The sequence below is a fragment of the Thunnus maccoyii genome, chromosome 9 (assembly GCF_910596095.1).
Source record: "Thunnus maccoyii chromosome 9, fThuMac1.1, whole genome shotgun sequence".
Lineage (NCBI taxonomy): Eukaryota > Metazoa > Chordata > Actinopteri > Scombriformes > Scombridae > Thunnus > Thunnus maccoyii.
In genome coordinates, this window is record NC_056541.1 from 7,298,418 (window position 1) to 7,321,080 (window position 22,663).

Genomic DNA, 22,663 nt, shown 5'->3' on the forward strand with positions numbered 1-22,663 from the left:
GTTGTTGTTGTTGTCAGACTACAGTGTTCACTTGCAGGGAATCAAGAGCTAGTACAACATTTATAGTCTATTTTTTGCATTTTTAAGTCACTTCCTCACAAAACAAAATGGAAATATTAATAATTTAAAGCTAACTTTTTTGCTTACTGCATTTAAATAACTTTCAAGACGGGAGAAGTGGAAACAAAAGGACCTACTGCTGACTAAAGCTACTACAAGTCACTTCACATCTAATAGCTGATTCATAAAAAAGAAAGAACCGATCCTGTTAGAGGATTAAAAAGACCACACCTCTCCTGAGCAAAAACCTTTTTTATTTCTCGTTGAAAGGAACTTGGTAGAATATTACAGCAGAACACACATGACTGAAACAGCTGCCATTTCACGTAACACAGTACAGGAAGAAGGATGTAGTTCAATCTCATGTGTAATATTATATATAGTATATTTATATCAATAGAAAAGAAAAAAAAAAAAACTATTGCTCCCAGGTGTTCATTATTTTTTTTTTATCATATGGCATTTCTCTGCTGTGTTGAAGTGGGTAAAATAAAATTCAACGAGAGGTTTACACACCAAAGGAAGTGGGACAATGAAAGTGACGTTTCCCAAAAAGCATGGGAACTTTGTGGCTTTTTTTTTTTTTTATTAGGCTTAGAAGTAAACTTTAAACTTTTTTTTTTTTCCATTGCAATACAGAAATAAAACTTGAAACCGCTCTCAAATATGGATAAATACCATCATACAGCAATCAGAGTATGCAAAAGAAAAAGAACACAAGGCAGCTCCGCATAAGAGCAGGCATGCAAAAAAAAAAAAAAAAAAAAAAAAAAAAGATCATATTTAAAAAGGAGCACTAAAGACAAAATGTTGATGATTGCGGATGTTTTATGTTTGCGTCGTATGGCAACTGATGGAAAGCCAATTTATGGACAAAACATGGTATAACGGGTGGACTGAAACGAGGGGACAACTCGATGCTCTGTAAAGTGAACTGGAGTGCTGAGTGTTTGCTGACAAACTACTTCAATGAAGTTGTTTTTCTAGAAATTGCTATAACATACTCTGTTATCAATCTGTTGTACTCTTCTTAATTTCCTCTAAGGAATAAAAGAAATGTTAGGAAAAAAGCAGGTATGAAATATCATCCTGGACAGTTGCATCCAAGTTTAGTGTTTTAAATAAGCCACTTTAGGCAGCATTATCTAATAAATGTCTCATATTTCTAAGACATATTTCAATATATCTCTTTTGAAAAATAATTCTATCTATACTTGATTTTTTAGTAAGTAAATCTCTTCCAGTATATATTTTTCTTCTTTTTTTTTTTTCTTTAGGTACAGCACCCCATTGTGGGTTTTTGTTTTCCCAAAGCACCTAATTTTTCTTACAATCAGACTGAATATTGCTTCAGTCATTAATGGTCTGAGTTCAAGATTAAAGGATCCAAATGGCGCACCCAAATAAGTCGACAAGGTAAATTCCCTTGAGATGCTAGCTCAAGCCTGGCAATATTAAGCTTTAACTTGAAAAATCGTGACTAGTGCTAGAGGCCTGAGCTCACTGCATCCCCTTTGACAGAAAGGTCACAGGGGTCAAACGTGGCCCTGCATCACATGAGACATCATCAGTTGCCACAGACGTCTCAACTGCAGCAACTGGCTGACCAGATCTGCACCCAGAACCTCTTGAGAATGACGCACAGGCACAGGTGATGCTGATATACCCCAAAAATACGGATGGGACTAGCCAGCCCTGAGACACAACAAGCCACGTGTGAGCGAGCGTCACCGCATTTCAGCTATCGGAGCAGGAGGTCAGCACCTGAGGGATGCCCAGGAGGGAGGGAGAGAAGGAAAGAAGGGTGGAGGTCATTTGGACTCATTTGGATTGTCCAGAGAATCCAAATGAGTCATGTGCTTGTAACAGATCACCTTGTGGAACCTCGCTGAGCTGAATGGATGTCCTGCGATGCCAAGGATGCCCCCTATAGCTGAGACCGTGGCTCTGGGTGTTGTGGGTCTGTCTGGGCAAGCCGTTTGTTACAGGTCACTTTAGACGAAAAACACACACAGCCATGGTGAGTGATGCAGGCGCTCCGTCTCACTCCCACTCCGCACCTGCTGGTTTGAGTATGTCACACGTTTCACACTTCCTTGTTATCATCACACAGACTACAGGTCAGCACCAGGTGAGCTCTTACCATTGGATATCAACTAGGAAGCGGGACTGGAGACCTACAGCTGTGTCTTGAGCACTGTCAAACTTAATTTGCTGGGCTACATGTTTTGAGGTTATCAAATGGACAATATATATATATATATATATATATATATATATATACACATACATATATATATAAATAATCAATGGGGAATCTCATACAGGAGCTGACTACTGCAGTCCGCACTCATTTAGCTATAACATCCACCTAAACTTTAGAACATGATTCTCTTATATAGACAGTAATTTCTCAGTCAAATATACTTTTTAAATTTTACTCCGTTGTTTTAGCATTTTATAGTTCGATTCGTCATGCACAGAATAGTCGTTCCTCTCTCTCTGTTTCTATGTTTATCTCCAGGCTTTGCATCATGTTGTCAGCTTCACCACAAGTAGCCACTCTCTCCATCAATCGTCGTCCACGTCGTCGCCCTCCGACTCCTCTCCGGCTCTCCTCTCGTACATCTTATCCCGGTGCCGCTCCTGGATCTCTTTCATCTCCTCGGCGTAGCGGCTGAACGCACCCCCGAATTTGCTCCACGCCTTGAACGGTATCGTGATAGAGTTTCTGTAACTGGGCTTCACTTCACTCACCCGCAAGAAAACTCCGTACTTGTTGGACCCCACGTCAAAGAAGAAACGCTTGGAGTCCACCATGATAGAGGTGCCCTCCGGAAGCTCGCTGTAACCCCCGGCCCCTCCGCCGCCGGCCAGCTCCTCCTCATCGCCGCCGTAGTCGTCTATCAACTTGGCCAAGGCGTCGCGGAACTCTATTAAGCCCTGGGCCGGGAGTGCGATGGTCTGTCCGGCCTGCAGGCCAGCTCCGGGGATGCCACCCACTCCGACTCCGAAGCCGGGGCCTCGGTTGACGGTCTGCCGGATCCGGAGAAACCGACCCCGCTGGTTCTCCTTCAGGTCGAGGTAGTATTTTCGGTTCTCACGCACCAGGAACTCGCTCTTCAAGGCCCGTCTAGGCCCGGTGTCATCCCCACCGGATGATTGAGCGATCTGCTCCGGGGTGCTAGGCCCAAGCTGGGCGTAGTGCTCTATGAAATCCCCCAGGTAGTCGCGGAACTCTGCCGCAACTGACATAGAGAGGGTCAGCCGACTTTTCGAGCCCCCGGCGCCGACCTCGGCGATTTTGATGAACCGGCCTTTGGCGTTCTGCTTTACATCAAGGTAGAAGCGTTTGTTCTGAATGTCCAGCCGCTTCGACGCCAGCTCCTGGGTCTCCGGTTCCCGCTGGTAATGCTGAAACCCGCCGCCTCCTCCTCCTCCCCCTCCGCCGCCGCCGCCGCTGCTGCCACCGCGCTCACTGCCACTGTCCCCATCCGCCATCTTCGCCACCAGCAGCCCGTTTCTCTGCGTATCTTTGACCCCCACCCCCCTTTGCTTGCTCGAGCTCGCGGAGGAAACCGGACGCTGACTGCTGGGCTCTGATTGGCCGTTGCGGCTGCCAACTATAACATCAGATAGACGCTTGCGTTCTCATTCGCTGATTCTCCTGTCTGTCAATAAAACGGAACCACCTTCTGGATGACATTCGAGTATATATTGTATTTACAATCCATAACGGCTACCTACGTCATTATAAACTGATGTTTAATGTACATCTACACCGGAGAATGTGTCCTTTAGTGGAATAACTGTAGACATAAGTAGCTTCTCGGTGCCGTCAGTATAAAATTATTTGTATAAGAAGAAGTCATAAGTGCCCTTGTGCTGAAATTAAAGAGTTAATCCCCACTACGGCCTCCTGATTATGTATTTTGTACATTTTTGGGATGGATGCCCCTGGAAGGACACACACACACACACACACACACACACACACACACACACACACACACACACACACACACACACACACACACACACACACACACACACACACACAGTCCCGCCTACTTGTTGGTTCCGTGCGCAAAGGCAGGCACGGTGATCTTAGGGTGGGGGATGGGTGGATGTTCTGCAAGCTGTTCGGCGATTGGTCAAAGCAGAGATTCGAAGTAACAACACGCACTGTGATTGGACAGTTGGACTCCCACGAGGGGTCGCATGCAAAAGATTTGCGAGAGGGTTTATTGTTTCTTTGCTTTCGGGAGCCGAAATAGTTTGCTATCTACTCAGTTCTTCAATCAAATAAGGAGACGGAAAAATGGTATGCGCGTTTCGGCTGGTGCTTAATGTGTTACGTGGGATCTCGGTATATTTATTCTGTAGTTATTGTGCAACTGTTGAAAGTGCTGTTTTGAATTATAACTGGGGAAATTCGACCAGAAGGTGTGTGGTTAAAAAGGTTTGCTAAAGAGCTAACTGTCAGCTAATACATTAGCATTAATGTTAGCATTGGAAGTACGTTTTTAGTGTCTTGTCCGTTAATGGGAACGTTGTATTTGCTGAGGTATGTTTTTTATAAATAGTATGTCTTTTGCAGAACTTAAGGATTTCACTCAAGGTTTAAACTCTGATTCATAGTGGAGTGGTTTTTGACTTGCTGTAGTCTCTTTGAAAGGTGGATTAGCAACCGTTAGCAAGCTAAGTTGAGCTAACGTTATTTCATTGGCTTAACGGAAGGTTTGTTAGCTATTATTTGTTGACATACGTCTTTCATTAAGTATATAGACGCAGAATTGAGTCATATATGTCCGCGAATCAAATATGTACGTGACTTATATGCTTTTAAATTACTTTAAAGGAAAACCTTTTTCTTCTTAAACTGGTGAATTTAAACTTCAGCGCTGGACATGATAACAGCGGCGCGTCTGTTTTGTTTGTCGCGGGGTTATTGCTGTCAGCTTCTCGTTTTTTTTGTTTTTTGTTTTTGTCAGGATGGCGCTGTATTTATTTCTTCAATAGAATCAGTTTGTTGCTAAGTTGGACGTATAACGTTACATTTCCGGTAACCGTTATCGTTGCCGCCTTTGATTTGTTATGTTTTATTTGTGATTGGCGGGAAAGCAGCGTAAACAACCGGGCTTCTGTACCATACGTGCATGATTGGTACCCGTTGCAATGCTCATATGGCGTGTTTGTATTGTCTTGCACATTATTTAAAACTTTTTTTTTTTTAGTATTTAGCACTCCATGCCCTGTTACTCAGTTCTGTGAACTCCCTTCCCTGTTAGTGTGGAAATGAGGTAGTGTTTGTGTATTGTGTGCTGGGTTTATACTTGCACCACAGCCTTACATATTTCTGCCTAAATTTGCCTAATTTAATTTTCTGTATTGTTTTCTTTGCCAAATTTCCTCAAATCACCTCCTTGTAGGCTGGTGGCAAGGCAGGTAAAGACAGTGGCAAAGCCAAGGCGAAAGCAGTGTCACGCTCTCAGAGGGCTGGACTACAGGTACATTTCTTTAAACTTCTTCATGGCTTTATTGCATGTATAATGTGTCATTCTCCTTATCAACAGAGAGTTTGCCTCTTTGTTTTACTTCAACAACTGTCTTGTGTCTATCCCCTGCCAGTTCCCAGTGGGTCGTATCCACAGGCACTTGAAGACTCGCACAACCAGCCATGGTCGTGTAGGAGCCACAGCAGCTGTGTACAGTGCTGCTATCCTTGAGTACCTCACCGCTGAAGTAAGCCCTCCCTGTTTTGTATATGCGATTAGCAGTGGATGTCACATCATGCATTGTAGCATCGTTTTTCTGTGAGATGGTGTTATTTACATTAATTTCTGTTCCTTGACATTGTTGTGATCAGGTACTAGAGTTGGCGGGCAACGCCTCCAAAGACTTGAAGGTGAAGCGTATCACTCCCCGTCATTTGCAGCTGGCCATCCGTGGTGATGAGGAGTTGGACTCCCTTATCAAGGCAACAATCGCTGGAGGAGGTGAGTTGAATCTGTTGCAAATACATCAATTCTGTTGAATCTTTTCCATCTGACATCAAGGTTTTGTGTCTTAATTGCCTGATTGTATATGCATCATCATGTTATAGGTGCCAACAAGTATCTTGGTGTTAGTGTGGTCTGCTGACTCTGTGCTACATATTCTGCAGAAATATTTTTTCTTAAGGTCACAGGTATGTGTACTTGAAACCTCACCAATGCGTTTTTGTTTTCAGGTGTCATTCCCCACATCCACAAATCCCTTATTGGGAAGAAGGGCCAGCAGAAGACTGCATAGATGCCATGTTGACCAGAAATTTCGGGGCTTGGGCTTTGATCGGACCAGGAGTTCACATTTGTTCTTTTTTATTATTAATATTATAGCAAACGAAGAGTGATTGTTAGACTTTGTGTTGTTATATTTTCCCATAACTAGAAAAAAAATTACAGAAAACCCCTTAATGACAAAAAAACCCTTTGTATGTTATTGTAGAACGTTTGACTGGGGATTATTTCAAATGGTGACAGTGAATTTGTTTGATTGGCCTCAGACTCTGTTATGTTTTATACTGAAAAAAGAAATTGTTAAAACCATTTTTTATATAAAACTTGTTTTTGTGGTTATTTCCTTGAAGTTACAATATTTACTATAATACAAGTTTTTAAGGAGATATTTTTTGGACAGCATATTAGGTAACAACAGCTAAATGTGAGATGGTGCTTTTTTCCTTTTGACTTACTGTAATATTTTGAACTGCACAATGATAGTGATGTATTAAAAGTTGAATTTTTTACATCAAAATGAAAAATCATTGGAAACAACTTATTGCAACCGTCTGTTACAGTGTTACATGTTTGTTCATAGCAGTTGCAAAAATGTGTTAAACTTGAAATTTCACAGTGTGAACCTCGGCTGCTGTGGTCAGATGCCACTGATCCTGCAGTGTTTGCCTCACTGTGGAATTAATGTCCTGCCATCTGTTAAATACATATCACTACTACATAGTTGGTGTCCTGATATTTGGAGGAGATAATCCGGCAGATCTGAACCATATCAGTGCTTTAAACATGTACCTATAGTACCCAAATGTATGCACAAACTGAAATGTCATGACCTAAAGTCCATTGCATTTTTCAAGGAAAGAGGCTAGAACCTTTTTTAAAAGCTATGTGTTCAGGGAAGTGACTTTGCATATATTATCTTTGAATAAATACCCTTGTATGTTATCTTTGGCTTGGTTTGAAACCGCTACATGAACATTTATTCAACGTTTTAAGTATCATATGATATATGTAAGGTGGCACGACTGTCCAACAATACATAAAAGTTTTTCAGTTTGTGTTCAAATATTTACAATGTAGAGTTTTGAAGTGTTTTCAGTAGAAAAAAAAAAGACGTGGTTGATTTAATAATTTAAAATGTTTGTATCAAGTAAGTTTCTGTATTTTACAACCTGGTTGAGAAGTGAATTCATGTCAATTTCAAAGCTAGACAACAGACACCTCACAGCTTAGGGCCTAAAGTAGTTTAATTAAGCCAATCATAACTTAATTTACATATTTGTTTTCTGACTTCCACAGGATTTGTCCTGCAGGTTTACAGACTGCCAGCAGGGGGAGCCACTGACATTCATAATAACATCCATCCTTTCTTTGAATAATCAATAAACACTTGAGACACTAATAGATGCAGCAAATATGTCAAAAAAATGATTGATTTGTACATAAATATAGAGGAAATACAGGACTTGGGAATCACATCTCATGCAGTTTGGTATTATTTTCAAATCCAAGATAGCAGCATATAATGACTGCTGTTCTACATATTTCTACATTACATAGTTGCATATTCTAAACTATTCAGAATAACTGTATAGCCTAGTGGTACCTTATTTTTGGAAACTTTGGGATCTTGAATAAGATTTAAAATTAAGGTTTGCAGGTTTAAATAATGCTGGTCCACAAAACCTAAATTTGTGATGACAGACCCACTAGAGAGGGATCGAAAGGGCAACAAGAGGAACCAGTTTGTGTTTTTAATGGAGAGTAAAAAAATAAGTTAAAAAAAATGGAACAGACAATGATAATGTGGAAACAACAGCACTCAGTGAGTATCAGCAGCTGTTTCAATACACAGAAATTAGTAAATAATACGTGTTATGTATCAGGAAATCACACACACACATACACAGAACTGCTATAGACTTTTATTGAAATTCAAAAGCAAAAACCACTGACATAATCAATCAGGAGAATGATGATGTATGTTAATATATTCATTTTACATTAGTTAGACCAATTAAAATTTATCACTTCATATGAATTGCACACACACACTCTCTCACACACACACAAGTTAATTGTGATTGAATTTGACAGAGGCTGTGATGAACCGTGCTGTGCAGACTAAGTGGGTGCCTTTGTGTGGGCAGCTGTTGATTATTAAGTGCAGAGAGCATCTCACCTTCCTTTCCACAAGATGATGAAAGGAGTTTATGTGGACTTATCTACAGCTCTGACGGGCTTTAACATAACATGTACAGAAAATGCCTCACATAACACTGAATGCAGTCATCTAAACCACTTGTACATTCCTCATGTCCTGTAGTCATTTTACCAACGTGAACATGGACGGTTCAGCCGCTTGTTGTGGGAATCATGTTCTTTATATATACTCCCAATGTCTGGAAATTCAAGGCTGATATATGTCAGTTTTATTGTTTTGTTTGCATTTTAGTATTCCTTCTGCTACATTTGTGTCACCAGCAGGGATTTTTGATGTTTGTGAAACACTTGGAGCTTCAACCTTGAAAGACTTCAGTTTGCCTAACATAACAGTCTTCGAGTGCAGCTCAAGAACAAGGACAACATTCATTCAGACAATATTTGGGAAGCGATCAAAGGTGAAAGACATACTTAAGTTTTACTGAGATATACTAAAATGTACTGATAGTTTCAGAACTAATCCTCTCTATGAACATGATGGCTTAATTCTCTAAAACTCTTAAGATAATTTACAGAAAATGAACTAAACCAAGGCCGTTTTGATCTAGTATCACATTGCTCAGAGATTTTTGAAAGTTTAATATATTACAGCTAAACAATTATCAAGCATCAACCTCTCTTGTACCAACCTCAGTTCTTTCTTTTTATAATAACTTCTGAGAAGCCCACTCAACTCTCATGTAGCCTGAAAGGAACTTAAGAAATCTAATGTTCTCTTTTGTATCCGACCTCTGTGTCATGCACATCTCATTAATATATATATATATATGTGTGTGTGTGTATATTATATAGTTCTCACTGGCTGAAGTGTCAGAAAAATCTCTTTAGTATATGACCTGCAAATGATGTGGAAGAGATGAGTAATGAGACTGCAGAAGAACAAGCGGCTCTGAGGGTGAGAGGAACAGAAAGCTGTTTATTGAAAAGAATATTCACAATCACTTCTGAAGTTTTGTTTACTCATATCTTACTCAGAGGTGTAACGACTCTCAAAATGGTAAAACTTGCTGCTTCTGGTGGCTGACAGTGAGGATCCTATTATGACAGTTACAAGACTTACCTCAGCAAGAGCAAGCAACAACTCTTCTAACGTCATGAGGCCCTCAGTTGGTCTGAGAGCCGCAGATCTGTGTCACACAGATTTAATATTTACATTTTATCCAATTATCAGTCACAAACAGATGCATGTTGAAGATTTACCCGGAGGAACACAATGTCTTCTAAATCAGGGTCATACAGGGTCAAACTGCTGCCACTTTGCTATACTTGTGTGGCTGCATTTGTTGCAAGGAAGATTGTTTCTCAGAAAAAGTGATAGGTTCAGAAACAATAGTAAGCGTCTACAGCTATGCTATAGCAGCTCTGCGAGGTTTGCACTTAGGCACTTTTAGCTAAATGCTAACATTTGCAAGCTAACATGCTCACACTGACATGCTGATGTTTAGCAGATATTTTTCTAATTAGCACTGAATGCAAAGTACAATTGAGGCTGATGGGAGTGTGATTAGTTTTGCAGGATTGGTCATAAAACAAAGTATTGGACAAACATTTTGACCTGATGATGGTGCAGGATGGAAGGTTAAAGCGGCTATAATCAATATTCGTGAATGTATCAAATGGAAATGTGCAATGAGAGGCGTTGCTCTGATGAACCTACAGGGAATAGGCTTTTTTCACAGCTGACATTTTGACTTGTCACAGTGGGAAAAGCACAGGTGTTACTAACAACATTAACAATGTTTCTGTTCAAGTGTCCCAGCAAGCCACGACAGCGTGACAGTGAGTCAGCATGCAAAATACCATGACAAGTCAAAATGTAAAAACCCACTGTACGCTACCTGCTCCAACACTGATTATGAGGCATTTTATTTTTTGTGCAGTGTCAGATTAAAAAAAAACCCCCAAAAAAACACACTTTTTACCTAAAAGGACAAACATGTCCCCTTCCTAAAACTAATAAAAATACTATGTACTAATATTTTCCATTTTCACTGAGTTAATTATTTAACCAGCATCATAACCACCAAATATTCATTCATTTACAGAATTTTATCTCTTTGAATGCCAGTTTTTGACATGATGCCATGATGTTTTTATGAAGAAGAAAAAAACACAAAAAGTGAATTATTTTCCATAAACTAAATGAAACTAAATGATTATCGCAGTAAGATGTTCCCTTCCTAAAACTGCCATAAAAATACTATATATTAAAATTGTTTTCCACTTTCACTGAGTTAAAATGTTTAACTAACTTCAGTCCTGATTATCACTACCAAATGTTTATTAATTTAATTCATTTTCAGATTTTTAACCCTTTAAGTGCCAGTTTCTTAGGGAGAGAGTCAACGAAGTGGGAGAAGGTCATGACCTTCAGTACCAAGTAATTTCTATCGTTTGCATATACAAACACGCACACACATTGGCTCAATTTGGTGGAAAATAGTAAAAACTACACTGTTGAAGCCAGGTCTCTAGATTGAAAGCCTGATATAATAGAATGAATGATTTTATGCTGTAATGGCAGTGGGATCAAAAATGATTTAATGGGTTTCAATGGGGATATTTTTGTCACTATTTTGATTACACAGTTTATTATAGACTTATTATAGGAAATGAGGTTGAACTTCCAAAATTGGACAAAAAAATCTACAAACTTGTTAAATTTTATATGTATTAACACAGCCAAAATAATCACAAAATCGCAAATTAAAACGCCAAAATTGTCCCTAAGGATGTTAAAAGGTGATCATACATATCTCGGTGTTGTGCTCACAGCTTATTTCCACTGCCCCCAAGTGGCCAAAAATTTGGCAAAATTCACAACAATAAAATTTAAATTTCATCCATCCAGTAGTTGTTGAGATATTCCACTGGATAAGTGGAAACTTTGACCTGCTGGTGGTGCTAGATGGCAAGTCAGGGGATCATCAAAGTCATTAGGATCTATCCTCTGGGCACTGTGGTTATCTGTACCAAATGTTACAGATGGTCAGACACTTCACTAACACTAGAAATGTAAACCTCATAGTGCAAAAAGAAAACTCACAAAAGTCAGTAGGCTTCATCCTCTGAGAACCATGAATGTCTGTACAAAATTTCATAGCAATCCGTCCAGTATTTGTGAGATACTTTTCCACAACTGAGGGAACTGAGTAGTCACAACATCAAGAATGCTATAGCACTGTGGTTGAATAGATAAAGAAAGCAGCTCCAAAAGCAAACATCAAAACAGAAAACATAAAGAAAATGTGCCGCCTATTCTGTTTGACTGAGAGAAACTGAGCAGAAATCCTAGAATTAGTGCTTAATTAGCATCAAATATGACACCAAACTAGAACATGAATCCTGCAGATTACCCCTTTACCAGTTAATCATACACATCCTCTAAACAAAGCCGATGCTGAGAATCATTCTCAGGTCAAAACAAAGTTGGTTATGAAAATGCTGTAAACCTGGGAACCCGACAGATGGAGAGAAAGAAATAAAAGATTTCTCTTATTAAATGTGACATGAGATGTATTGTCCATACAAGTGCGAGGCTCTGTGGGAACACATGAAAGACGCAGCTGCCTCACATCTTCAAAGAGCGAGGATCATTTGTTTATTCTTACATCTCTGTCTCTCTCTGTCTTTACAGTTTTCTCTTGAGGATGATGGGAGGGTGACAGCCAGAGGTCAGCCTTCAGCTCTTATTTTCTTCTGCGGCGTACTTGAAATGACTAAAGTAATAATCCACAAATGTTTGTTTAACGAGTTTCCATTACACAGAGTTATGATTCAACCTGTAATCAATTCCTGGAAGCATGTGCTGTTTTAAACATCTTGTGTCTCTGCTGCTGTAGATATTATAGATTTTCTTGAAATAAATAGACTACGAACTGGGTATTAGCATCAGCAGTGATAGCTGGGTGAAAAAAGACAAAAGCCCCTAAAAAACTCAATCTTCACTGAGATAAAACTCAAATAGGAATTTGACACATTTCTGATCATTATTTATGTCTGACATGTGACATTTGGGCATTTATAAGGTACAGCGTCAAAGCACCAAAGATATATCGAGTCCACTGTTTTTCAACTCATTTAAAGTTTAACTTTGTGAAACTACTCTGCTGGTGCTTCTTACTAGGCTTCAACACTGTCTAATGGGGTGATTAGCCGTCATAAACCATGTGAAATTTTGTTTTCAAAAATATAAAACTCATGATATAGTCTTTAAGCTCTACTGATGAAAGGATCTGCTTTATCAGAACTTTTCTTCACAACGTGAAACAACACCAGTTAACCCTGGAGGAAATTATTACTGGTCTGACTTTTTGATTGTGAGGTTCCTAAATTTTTCCTTGCAATCAGTAAGAAAATCAGAAGTCGCTACACAGCAGTATAATTAACTGATGCTGGTCAAACACGGGCAATGCTACTCTGCACTGGATCAACAAAACAAGACTGCCGCTAGCAGCTCTATGAGGCTGGACTTTCCCACAATGGTGCATTGAAGTAAATACTAACATCCTCACAATGACAATGCTAACATGCGGATATTTAGAACGTATAATATTAACCATTTCACCATCTTAGTATGTTTCCATGCTAGCATTTGCTAATTAGCACTAAACATGAAGTACAGCTGAGGCTGATGGTCATGTCATTAGTTTTGCAGGTATTTGGTCATTTTGGACAAATTAACACTTTGACTTTATGTTGGCGCTACTAGAAAATTTAAAAGATTGCTTCTTACAATTCATCCTGAGAGGGAAATTAATGTATGTGCAAAGTTTTATGGTAATCTTTAGTTGTCGAGACATTGCTCTCAAAGCCATCAATGTCAACCTCATGGTGGCACTAGATGAAAGTTCAGGGGGTCACCAAAGTCAGCGAGATTCATCCCCTTTCATCTGGGGCAATCCTTTCAATAGTTATTGAGATATTTCAGTCTTAACCAAAGTGGTAGACTGACAGAATGACTGACTGTTCCTAGAGTCACGCCACTAGTGTTGTCAATAACACCAGTAAGTTTGAAGTTGGTCCACAGCTAGAACAAGCCCTTTCTTCATGTTGGATTTATCCCTATTTTTGAATTCCCAAACAAAAGCCCCATTCAGTGTGAGCTGCAGCAGAATGGTCACATTCATTAATATAAAGAAGAATACTCCTCCTATCTTTTAATTCTATGGTTTAAGCTTTCTGCGCTCATGTCATGACATGTCAGCCTGACCTAGCCTTTCAACCTGCACTGAATTAAGGTGAGAAATCTATTCTGGCTTTGAATAAAGTCAGAATTCCAACACATACAGCCCCTCAGGTGACCTACAGTTGTAATTTGTTATACCGCGGGGGTGAAACCAGAGGTAATTTCTTCAAAGGAATAACTTCATGATGAAAAGAAATATAGGCTCCCTTTGATCCTCGATGTAAAGAACATGTTAGATAGACACTGACAGGGAACATCTTCATACTCTTAGAGTGAGGAGCTTCCAGAGAGGCCTGTCAGTGACTCTGTATATCTGTGTCTTTATGTTTGATGTTTTTAAACCCTTTAAACCGTACGACTGGGTTCAGGGGAGGCTCGCACAAGGCAGGAGGACTGAACACATTTATTAGAAGTATGTTTAAAAAAAAACACAAACTAGCAATACTACATTGGCATTGAAAGTTTTAAAAAAACAAAAAGTTTTCAGTGTGGCTCATTTCAAAAGAGTCAAAATAGATATATTCACTGAACATCTAAAAGTCAGCCAAGTAAAATAAAAGAAGTAAAAACAGAATGAATAAAACATTTTACTAACACACAAACCTTTTTACAACTGTTAGGAAAAATCAAAACAAGGAGTTGATTTCTGTTTGACATTGTCTATATTGAACCTTGATTGATTTTGTATGCAATCAGAGTTCATAGTGCAACAATTCATTAATTCAACCATTGTTTCACCATTTGTCTATTTTCTACATTACTTCAAAGTCTGCACATTTTTTTTTAACATCCCACAAATAAGCACTACCAAGCAGTTTTTTTTCTGTTGTGTATGGCACAGTTGTCATAGCTTTTTCGAGTGAGTTCATCCACAGAGGCACCAGCATGGTCATGGTAAAAGTTTGTGTTGGCCAAAGCAGTTTGAATTCTCCACATATCTTCTAAAGTTGTGGTGCTTTTGTTGGCCATTTATACCTGAGTAGGTATCAACAACAAGGGATTTTATGACTTAAACTGAGCTCAAATCTTTCCATTCATCTACCTGCAGACCTAATAAAACACATAAACAACAGTTTCATTTTCCCTCTGAGTCCCTGAATGTGTTGGCATTGTTCAGGAGGTGTTTAATCTCCATAGTAGCTGTTAACCGCTGGATCAGCACCAGGAGAATGACCTCCCCACCATCTCAAAGAACAACTTGTTGGGCTTCCTGAAGTAGTGGCAAAGCTTCCTGAAGGCCTGAGTGCTCAGCGGTGCATGTGGCCTGCCTTTAGACTCGTCCAGGCACTTGTCGTGTCCAGCAGACAGGAGGCAGTAGAAGCCCTTGGTGGTGTTGTAGTAGAAGTTGTTTGGGCTGATCCTGGGCGGCAGGTCCAGAAACCTCTCGGCTTTTCTCAGCTCGGGGAAGGGATCGCGAATGAGCGCATCACCGTCCACCACGTGGATCTGCTCCCTGGGGAAGACCTCCAGCCAGCGAGCCAGGTGCAGGTGGTACAGACTCCTCTGCAGCGCTTTGTACCCAGGGTCAATGTGACCCTTGTGGATCAGGAGCTCCTCTAGAGGCTGGTAGGGCTTGTGGCGTGTCAGGCGGTTGTGGAGGACTTGGGTGTAGTCAGAGACGAGCCTCTCAGCTGGGTCACGGACAATGAGTAGCAAGCGGACGGCGGGGTTCATGTCCCAGACCCGTGCAGGAACTTGGGGAGCTGCGAAGTAGCCGGGGGTCTTCTCCACCGTCAGCTGACCAGGGAGGGTGAAGGGCATCTGGGCTCGGTACCAGGCCAGGCCTTTGCGGTAGTGCTCCTCCACGTTGAAGTAGTGCACCTGCCAGAAGCACAGAAAGTGAAGCTGTGTTAATGATGATGAAGAAAGTGGCAAACTTACATGAATTATTGTGTCACTTCTTGATTCAGTGGTATTGAAAACCTTTCTTTGCTCGCGCTGAAAGAACGTGTATGAGAAGTTTATGTGTAAGTCTTTTTACCATCAAAAAAACACTGAGCTCTATTCATTTTGTCCCCATCTTGTCCAAACCAATCAATTCCTTCGCGCCAACTATCCAACTTTGTAGTCCTCACTTCAAACTACCCTGATATGGATTTCTCTTCAGGACAGGCCTGTCATCATCCATCCATGAAAATACCAACCATACATAGCTGAGTTGCCTCTATTTTGATTCACCTCCCTGCACTGATGGAGATACGGTATGTGTGTGTGTGTAGACTGATCACTCTTGAATTAGTAACAGAACAGATTTAGCGATGCAGTTGTAGCAGCTTGTAAGCAAATAGCTGTCATGCGTATCATTTAGAAAACTACAGGCTTTATTGAGGGAAATAGGAGGGTAACTACAGTACACCAGTGAAGTAGATGTATCACTCTACAAACTGGTCATGGAACATTAACATCAGTTCAGGCAGAGTGCCGAAGTCATGCTTGCATCAGCTGATCGGCTCTCAGCTGTTCTTGCTTCAGCATGAGTGGTTCAATGATACATCAGATGGTTTGCTTCCAGCTAACTGTTAACATTCAGTTAATAATACATTTATTCATACAGGTGTGCAGGGTGGCCTTTGAAACTCTGCTGATACCTTCATGACAACACTGCCTGCTGCTACAGCTCCTCCACCACCACACATCCCTCCTTCTTATAACTTACAAATTGAAACTTCACTATAAGATCTATTGGACTTGTATGTTTACAGCAGCTGTCTCTGCGTTCTATATAATATGATATGTAAATTAAATATGCTGTTGGAGTTAGTTCTCCCAGCAGAATCCCTTTTGCTGCTCAGACTCTTTGAGAGTTCTAACAAATCTGGGTTTTTTTTGCAATTATTGATCAGTTCTTTGAGTTCTAGTTTCAGTTATTTTATTCTTGGCTGGTATTTCACATCATTCAAAGTGAGGAAGTACTTGTGAAGGAATTTTCATATATGTCATGTATGAAAATGTTTCTATTTTCATATATGTGCCATGTATGAAATGCTCCGACAAGCAGACAGTGAAGGACAGACAGCTGTCTTCCTCCCAGTCGAGCCGACCTCGCTTTATGATTGTTGCCATAGAGACAGCACTAAAGTAAACAATCTTATAGCGATGTTGTGACTAGGGACAAGGTTGCCTGGGTGCTGCGTGAATAACTGAGAGTCTTTTAACTGTTTTCCTTCAGATTTGCTGTGGCATTTCACAGGGTCTACCCTGGCACTTTGAATGTTAACTATTATCTCCTCGGTCAATCAAGTTTGTGTTTGTCAATAAATCTTTTTGCATAAGACATCCATATCTACTGGAGTTTCTGAATTGACAAGCTCAAGATTTCTGTAACAGTAGTCAAATCCTTTATTTAAATGATAGCAGCAATACAACAGAACAGAAAAATAGTCTTGTACAAGTTAAAGTTCCACATTCAATCTTTTACTGAAAGTACACAATTATGACAATGAAATATCCCTGAGAATCAAGACTAAAGTGTTCATTTTTATAGAATAATCCCTTTGAAACTGTTAAATTATTAACCTTTAAACGGGATTTTAATATTGTAGAAGGCTCTGTCTAACTTTTTTATACACAGACAAGAAGTTTAAAATTTAGTGATGTAATATTTTATGAGTCTGTCTCATGGTGACTGTAAAATTGACTAACATGTACATTACTTCCCCCTGAATGATAATGGTGTACAAGTTTCCAAAAAAGTTAGTACTAGTACCTCAAAATTATATTTATTCATTAAAAAGAATTTTGTATGTTTCTCAACCATCATGATTCATAATATTTATCAAATGTTTATAGAATTAGAAAACAATAATTTAGATGTAATTGTTCACAAGTGTTGCTCCTCTATTTAAAGAAGACCTGTCAATCAGTTTGGTAACTGGTTCGGCAACCCTTTTGTTTAAACTTGGATTACCAACTATGTAAGTAAATATGTATATTTTCAGTGTAATATCACTGAAAATAAATGTACTTTCCAGTACTTACTTAAAGGATATGGATGGTGATTTTCTTACTGTCAACAAATCTCATGTGCAAAGCCAAACAAACAATGAATTAATCTACTTACAAGTATTGCACATTTATCCAAAGCCTGATATATCTTATTCATCTCTGCGGTAGACATTGTTGTTGTCCAAAACTATTAAAAACACATCTATGAGCCACACCGTCACACTGGGAGACATGTTCCTTGGACAGGAATACTACGGTTATGATGGTTTGCTTAGAAACGGCTCCAAAGAAACGGTTCTGTTTACTGAGCTTCACTGGCTTGTTGTGCTACATATCACCACCTCTTGACTTTGTACTACATTGTATTGTACATTTCTCAAAGAACGTCAGTACAAAGTCAAGAGGTGGTGATATGTAACACAACAAGTTAGTGAAGCAGGGTAAACTGAACTGCTTTCCTGCGCAATCCAAAGGTCTACTGCACGGAAGAATAAGATATATCAGGCTTTAGATACACACACAATACTTGTAAGTAGGATCAATTCATCATTGGTTTGGTTCTGCACATGAGATTTGTTGACAGTAAGAAAAATATAGAAGCCTTTTCCTTTAATAAGTTCTTTACTGTGTAAAATCACTGAAAATAAATGTACATACCAGCACTTACTTACTTATATAGTGTCTCAATACACTTTCGAAAACAAATATATGTCTTTAAGTTGAGTACTTGAGTGAATAACACTTAGATAACAATTTGACACTTTCAACCTCTGAATCATATGTGAATGAAGTAGTTATTAGGTGATAATAATGGTCTTTTACCTCAGCCTTTGCCACTTCTACATCTGGGTGCAGGTTGAGCATCTCCAGCAGGGCTCTGGTGCCGCCTTTCCGCACACCAATAATAATAGCTCCAGGCAGCCGCTGCTGGGTGGCATTGTAGGAGGAGGAAGAAGAGGATGATGAAGAGGAGAAGGTAGGGGAGCTGGAACCCCCGTTGCGTAATTCCCTTAAGCACACGGACAGCTGAGTCTGCAGCAGCAGAAGCACCAGCAGCGCTAATAGCACTGTCCACAGCATGGTGCCACACACACACACACACACACACAGAGGTGGAGGTTATGTGCACACACTCATGAAGCTCTCAGACTTGTACGGAGTTGTGCTTGTTGTCAGCAGGGGGCCTCAGGAGGGAGCTCTTCACTTGCACAACCTATTAGCAAAGAAAAAAAAAAGGGTTATTGTCCACTTGTGTTGTTTTACCGCTTTCTTCTTTAGTACTGACACTGCAGTAGAATTACATGGTAGAAAAGTGATATATTTGGCAAGACTGCTCCTGATAAAGAAGCAATATGAGTTCTCAGTTCTTTTAAATCAAGGTTAAAGACTGCTGCTGCCTTTTATTAAGTTGAATTTTGATGATTCATATCTTGCACTCTCTTTTTTATTTTCCTGTTTTATTCTTATTCCATTTTAGCTCATTTTTATTTTACATCTAACTCTTTTAAATTCTGTTTAAATGTGTCTTTTAATCATGTCTTGTGCTTCTTTTACTTTTTGTCTTAATGCCTTTTATGTTTTATGTAAAGCACTTTCAATTGCCTCGTTGTTGAAAGGTGCTACACAAATAATTTTGCCTTGCCTTTTTACATTTAAATAAAATATGACATAGAACAGAGATTCATGAAGATAAAAACAAAAGGCTAATCATGGCTGTTTTCCTTTTTTGTGTGAATTTTAATTATGTTACAGTTTTCTTATACATTTTATGGTATATACAAAGTGTTATGTCAAACAGTAGACATGACTAACAAGAAAGAGGGGAAAAAAAGATGATTAATGTCAATTAATTCCAGCTGTATTCTGACTGTGACCATCGTAGTTGGTTAGTTTAGTGACTTAACTTTAACTTTATGTGATCAGATAGAAACATTAGATCTAAATACATTATTCTATATACAATACAGTTGGGTTACCACATAGAAAATTACTTAATGTCAAGAGAAAGATACAAATACACTAACAAGTCTCCTGCAGATGAACAGGTTTAAAAAAAAAAAAAACAGGTGAATCTGTGTGTGTCCCAACCAAATGAAATTACTAAACCTCCTGCACAAAAGAATAAATATAAAGAATAAAAGAATCTAAAATATTTCCTTTGAACGGGGGAGGTTGCAGTGTCGGCATCACTCAAATTATGAGAGTGTAGTCACAAAGCATTTCTTTTCATCTCACAGTCTACAGCAGTCCTTCATGCATTCTTGCTCGACTATTTCTTGATCCCATATGTCTGAGTCGGCTCTGCACTCTAATATGCCATTTCGCAAAGTCCCAATCCAAGCAGTGGTAGTTTTCAGTCCAGAACATAGGGCTGTGATTTGATTATGACCAGAAGATATTAAAATATTAAACTACATCTAAAGCAGACAGAGAGGAGATGCATTGAAAATTAATGCAGTTATGAGGTTTAGGGTCTCCCCTCTGAGTTCAGCTGAACCATTTTTACAGTATAGAAGACAAGTTGCAGTGAATCTTGAATGCTGCAATATGTTTCATGGAGTTGTGTTTAAGCTGTGTTTGGAGGAAATATTTCATGAGTGTAAGAAACCATACATTCACAGATACATTAAAGTAGTCAACTGATCAGTCATCCAAGACGGTTTCGTTTCAACCGAGCATAAAACATCATCTGCTGTAAGAAAAAAAACAAACCCGCAATCAACCAACACATTATCAGCCAACATCATCTCTGAGTATGTTGTTTTTAAGGCCATAAAATGTCTAAATACATTATGTTCCTTCAGAGACAGTAAATAATGAAACACTCTTGCCTTTGAACAAGGCATTAACCTTCATCTGTTGCAAAAGTAGTTTGATAAGAGAAGAGCTGTTGCTTCTCTGTAAAGACAGAACATTTTCTTTTACATAAATTTATGTTGATTGCACAAAAAAGATATGAAGAGTGCAATTTAAAGACACAAACAAACAGGAAATTCAATGGAAAATATGTCGCAGTGATGTTCACAAAGTTTTATAGGCTGAAGGGTCGACAGTTCCCTACATCATACCATCAAAAAAATTATGTAAAAGGTTTTCCGTGAGAGGAAAATCTTGTAATTGAAGGCTCAAAATTATCCCTCACTGCAAGATAGTATGGATAAATTATATATTTCCAGAATCCGTGGAGTCATGTGATTATTCCGGTTTTTAAAAATTTGTGTCTGTCATGTTCCATGTTGTCATTTAGATTTATAAGAGCTCAAGTGAACAGACTCATAACTAGACTTGAATGAAAGCCAAGAATGTACCCTTGAAAATGATAGAAAATGATCACAGTAAAATGATTATTAATGTCCTAGAAAGTCCAGTTTATTATGGTGGGTGGGAAACATCATCATGAATAGAGAATAGTGAAGATTTACCACTCAGTTAACCATTTCAGAACTGTTAGCTACATTTTTCTACCTTGTGTGTTACAGACGAGTGACATTTTAGGAGCTGGCTGTTGAACTAATAGTCTCGCAATGTGATTTTAACGTTTAAGAGAAAATCCACCTTCAGTCAATGTTCAGTTAAGATTTGTTATCATGCTTTTGACTGCTCCCAGAGGATAATAAAATGCATTCGATATTCTACTGTCAATATTATTTTATGATCTTTGAGTTAGGCTTTCCATCTGTCAGACATAAGATAAGATGTGCATTTTTACATCAGCCTGTTCGACATGATAAATGAATGTAGATTATAGTGCATACAAGGTGTTTGAGCTCACTTTATGTTAAAGGCTTACTGTCAACATATGAGAGTGTTGCATATTTTCATTTTTTAATGTTATATCTGATATATGGATATGTGTTTGGCATATTTACTTTTGTTCTTTCTTTGTAATGTCTCGTATTTTGCTTTCCGTGCACCGAAGTCTCCTCATTTCCTACATTTCCCAGAGTTCCTTTCATCAACTTTGTGAGAAACAGTATGAAAACGAGTATTCATTAATTCAGCTGAGGGTTATAGACTTTTTAAATATATTTTGACTCATTAAACACAGATTTAACAAGTAACACAGGTGAAACTAATCACTTTCCAGTTCCTGAGCGCTGGTATTGTGGAACAGTGGAACATAATTAATGTAATTATTTACACCTGTGCTGCAGGAGAGTTGGAGAGTTAATTCCAGTCAGGAAACGGTAAGAGTTGCAATTGCATTGCATTTACTTCATGTCATTCAGCAGCCGAGTGGGAAAAAACCCTCAGTTTCCATTTTGTTAACTTTGCATGAATGTAGCTTAAGTCTTTTTAGCCACATTGCACATTATGGCTGCATTGCATTATGGTCTATTGAGGCTGCTCTGGATGAAGAGTTTGGTACTTTGGCTTCTTCTGTGATGGTTCACTTCTTGTCTATAAAGAGAGAGTCTTCAATTTTGAGAGACTTTTGAGAGCTGAAACATTTTCTGCTATTAAATTAGTAGCTGCACTGAAAACATTATGCTGATTGTGTTGGGCCAGGGAAATATAAAAAATACATCACCTAAATGAAAATGGCCCTTAAAGTGATTGGTCCTGTAATTTGCCAACTACTTTTTAAACAGTGTTAAGTCCTTCAGGGAGGATTTCCTCTCATTAACGCAGCAAACAGCTGTTAGCAAAATGTTAAACCCTTGTTCTTGTTCTACTGTTTGTCCCAGTGCTTTTCCTGTTGTTATTGTTGTTACTGTTGCTGTTGTTATTGTGCCAAAGCCACCCTGATGCGACTGACTTATTAATTAGTGTAACAATGTTCTGGTTCAGAGGAGGAACCCTGTCTAGCGTTGTTCCTGTAGCAGAGCGTTAATTGCACCTTCAGGGAGCATCACTGCACCCCCGACCTTCTGTGCTATCCCCTGGCTTGGTGACATTGTCGTCATCGATGTTGCAACCTTTGCTGTCCCTCGTTGACTGTGTATTTGGGTTTTTGTGGTTTTTGCTT

General features: G+C 39.1%; 3 protein-coding genes across 3 annotated transcripts in view; 1 reads left to right on the forward strand and 2 right to left on the reverse strand.

Moving 5' to 3' along the window:
• Window positions 1-294: 294 nt before the first annotated feature.
• On the reverse strand, window positions 295-3,942 carry LOC121903834 (transcriptional activator protein Pur-beta). Its single transcript, XM_042421225.1, has one exon. The coding sequence runs from the start codon at window positions 3,559-3,561 to the stop codon at window positions 2,632-2,634; it is 930 nt and encodes a 309-aa protein (XP_042277159.1). The 5' UTR covers window positions 3,562-3,942; the 3' UTR covers window positions 295-2,631.
• Window positions 3,943-4,272: 330 nt separating this feature from the next.
• Window positions 4,273-7,283, forward strand: LOC121903892 (histone H2A.V). Its single transcript, XM_042421292.1, has 5 exons — window positions 4,273-4,384; window positions 5,493-5,570; window positions 5,692-5,805; window positions 5,930-6,059; window positions 6,293-7,283. The coding sequence occupies exons 1-5, from the start codon at window positions 4,382-4,384 to the stop codon at window positions 6,352-6,354; spliced, it is 387 nt and encodes a 128-aa protein (XP_042277226.1). The 5' UTR covers window positions 4,273-4,381; the 3' UTR covers window positions 6,355-7,283.
• Window positions 7,284-14,054: 6,771 nt separating this feature from the next.
• The window catches only part of hs3st1l2 (heparan sulfate (glucosamine) 3-O-sulfotransferase 1-like 2), a 30,311-nt gene continuing 21,702 nt past the window's right edge, over window positions 14,055-22,663 (reverse strand). The window contains exons 2-3 of the mRNA XM_042421979.1: window positions 18,517-18,907; window positions 14,055-15,570 (exon numbers count right to left, since the gene is read on the reverse strand). Of these exons, the coding sequence (XP_042277913.1) occupies window positions 14,905-15,570; window positions 18,517-18,774 (924 nt within the window). The 5' untranslated portion in view covers window positions 18,775-18,907 and the 3' untranslated portion in view covers window positions 14,055-14,904. The remainder of the gene's footprint in view (window positions 15,571-18,516; window positions 18,908-22,663) is intronic.

Coding starts and splice junctions, on each gene's coding strand:
- LOC121903892 (XM_042421292.1), top strand. Junction 5,806..5,929: donor TTGAGTACCTCACCGCTGAA/GTAAGCCCTCCC, acceptor TGTTGTGATCAG/GTACTAGAGTTGGCGGGCAA. Junction 6,060..6,292: donor GGCAACAATCGCTGGAGGAG/GTGAGTTGAATC, acceptor TTTTGTTTTCAG/GTGTCATTCCCCACATCCAC.
- LOC121903834 (XM_042421225.1), bottom strand. CDS start 3,561: ATGGCGGATGGGGACAGTGGCAGTGAGCGCGGTGGCAGCAGCGGCGGC.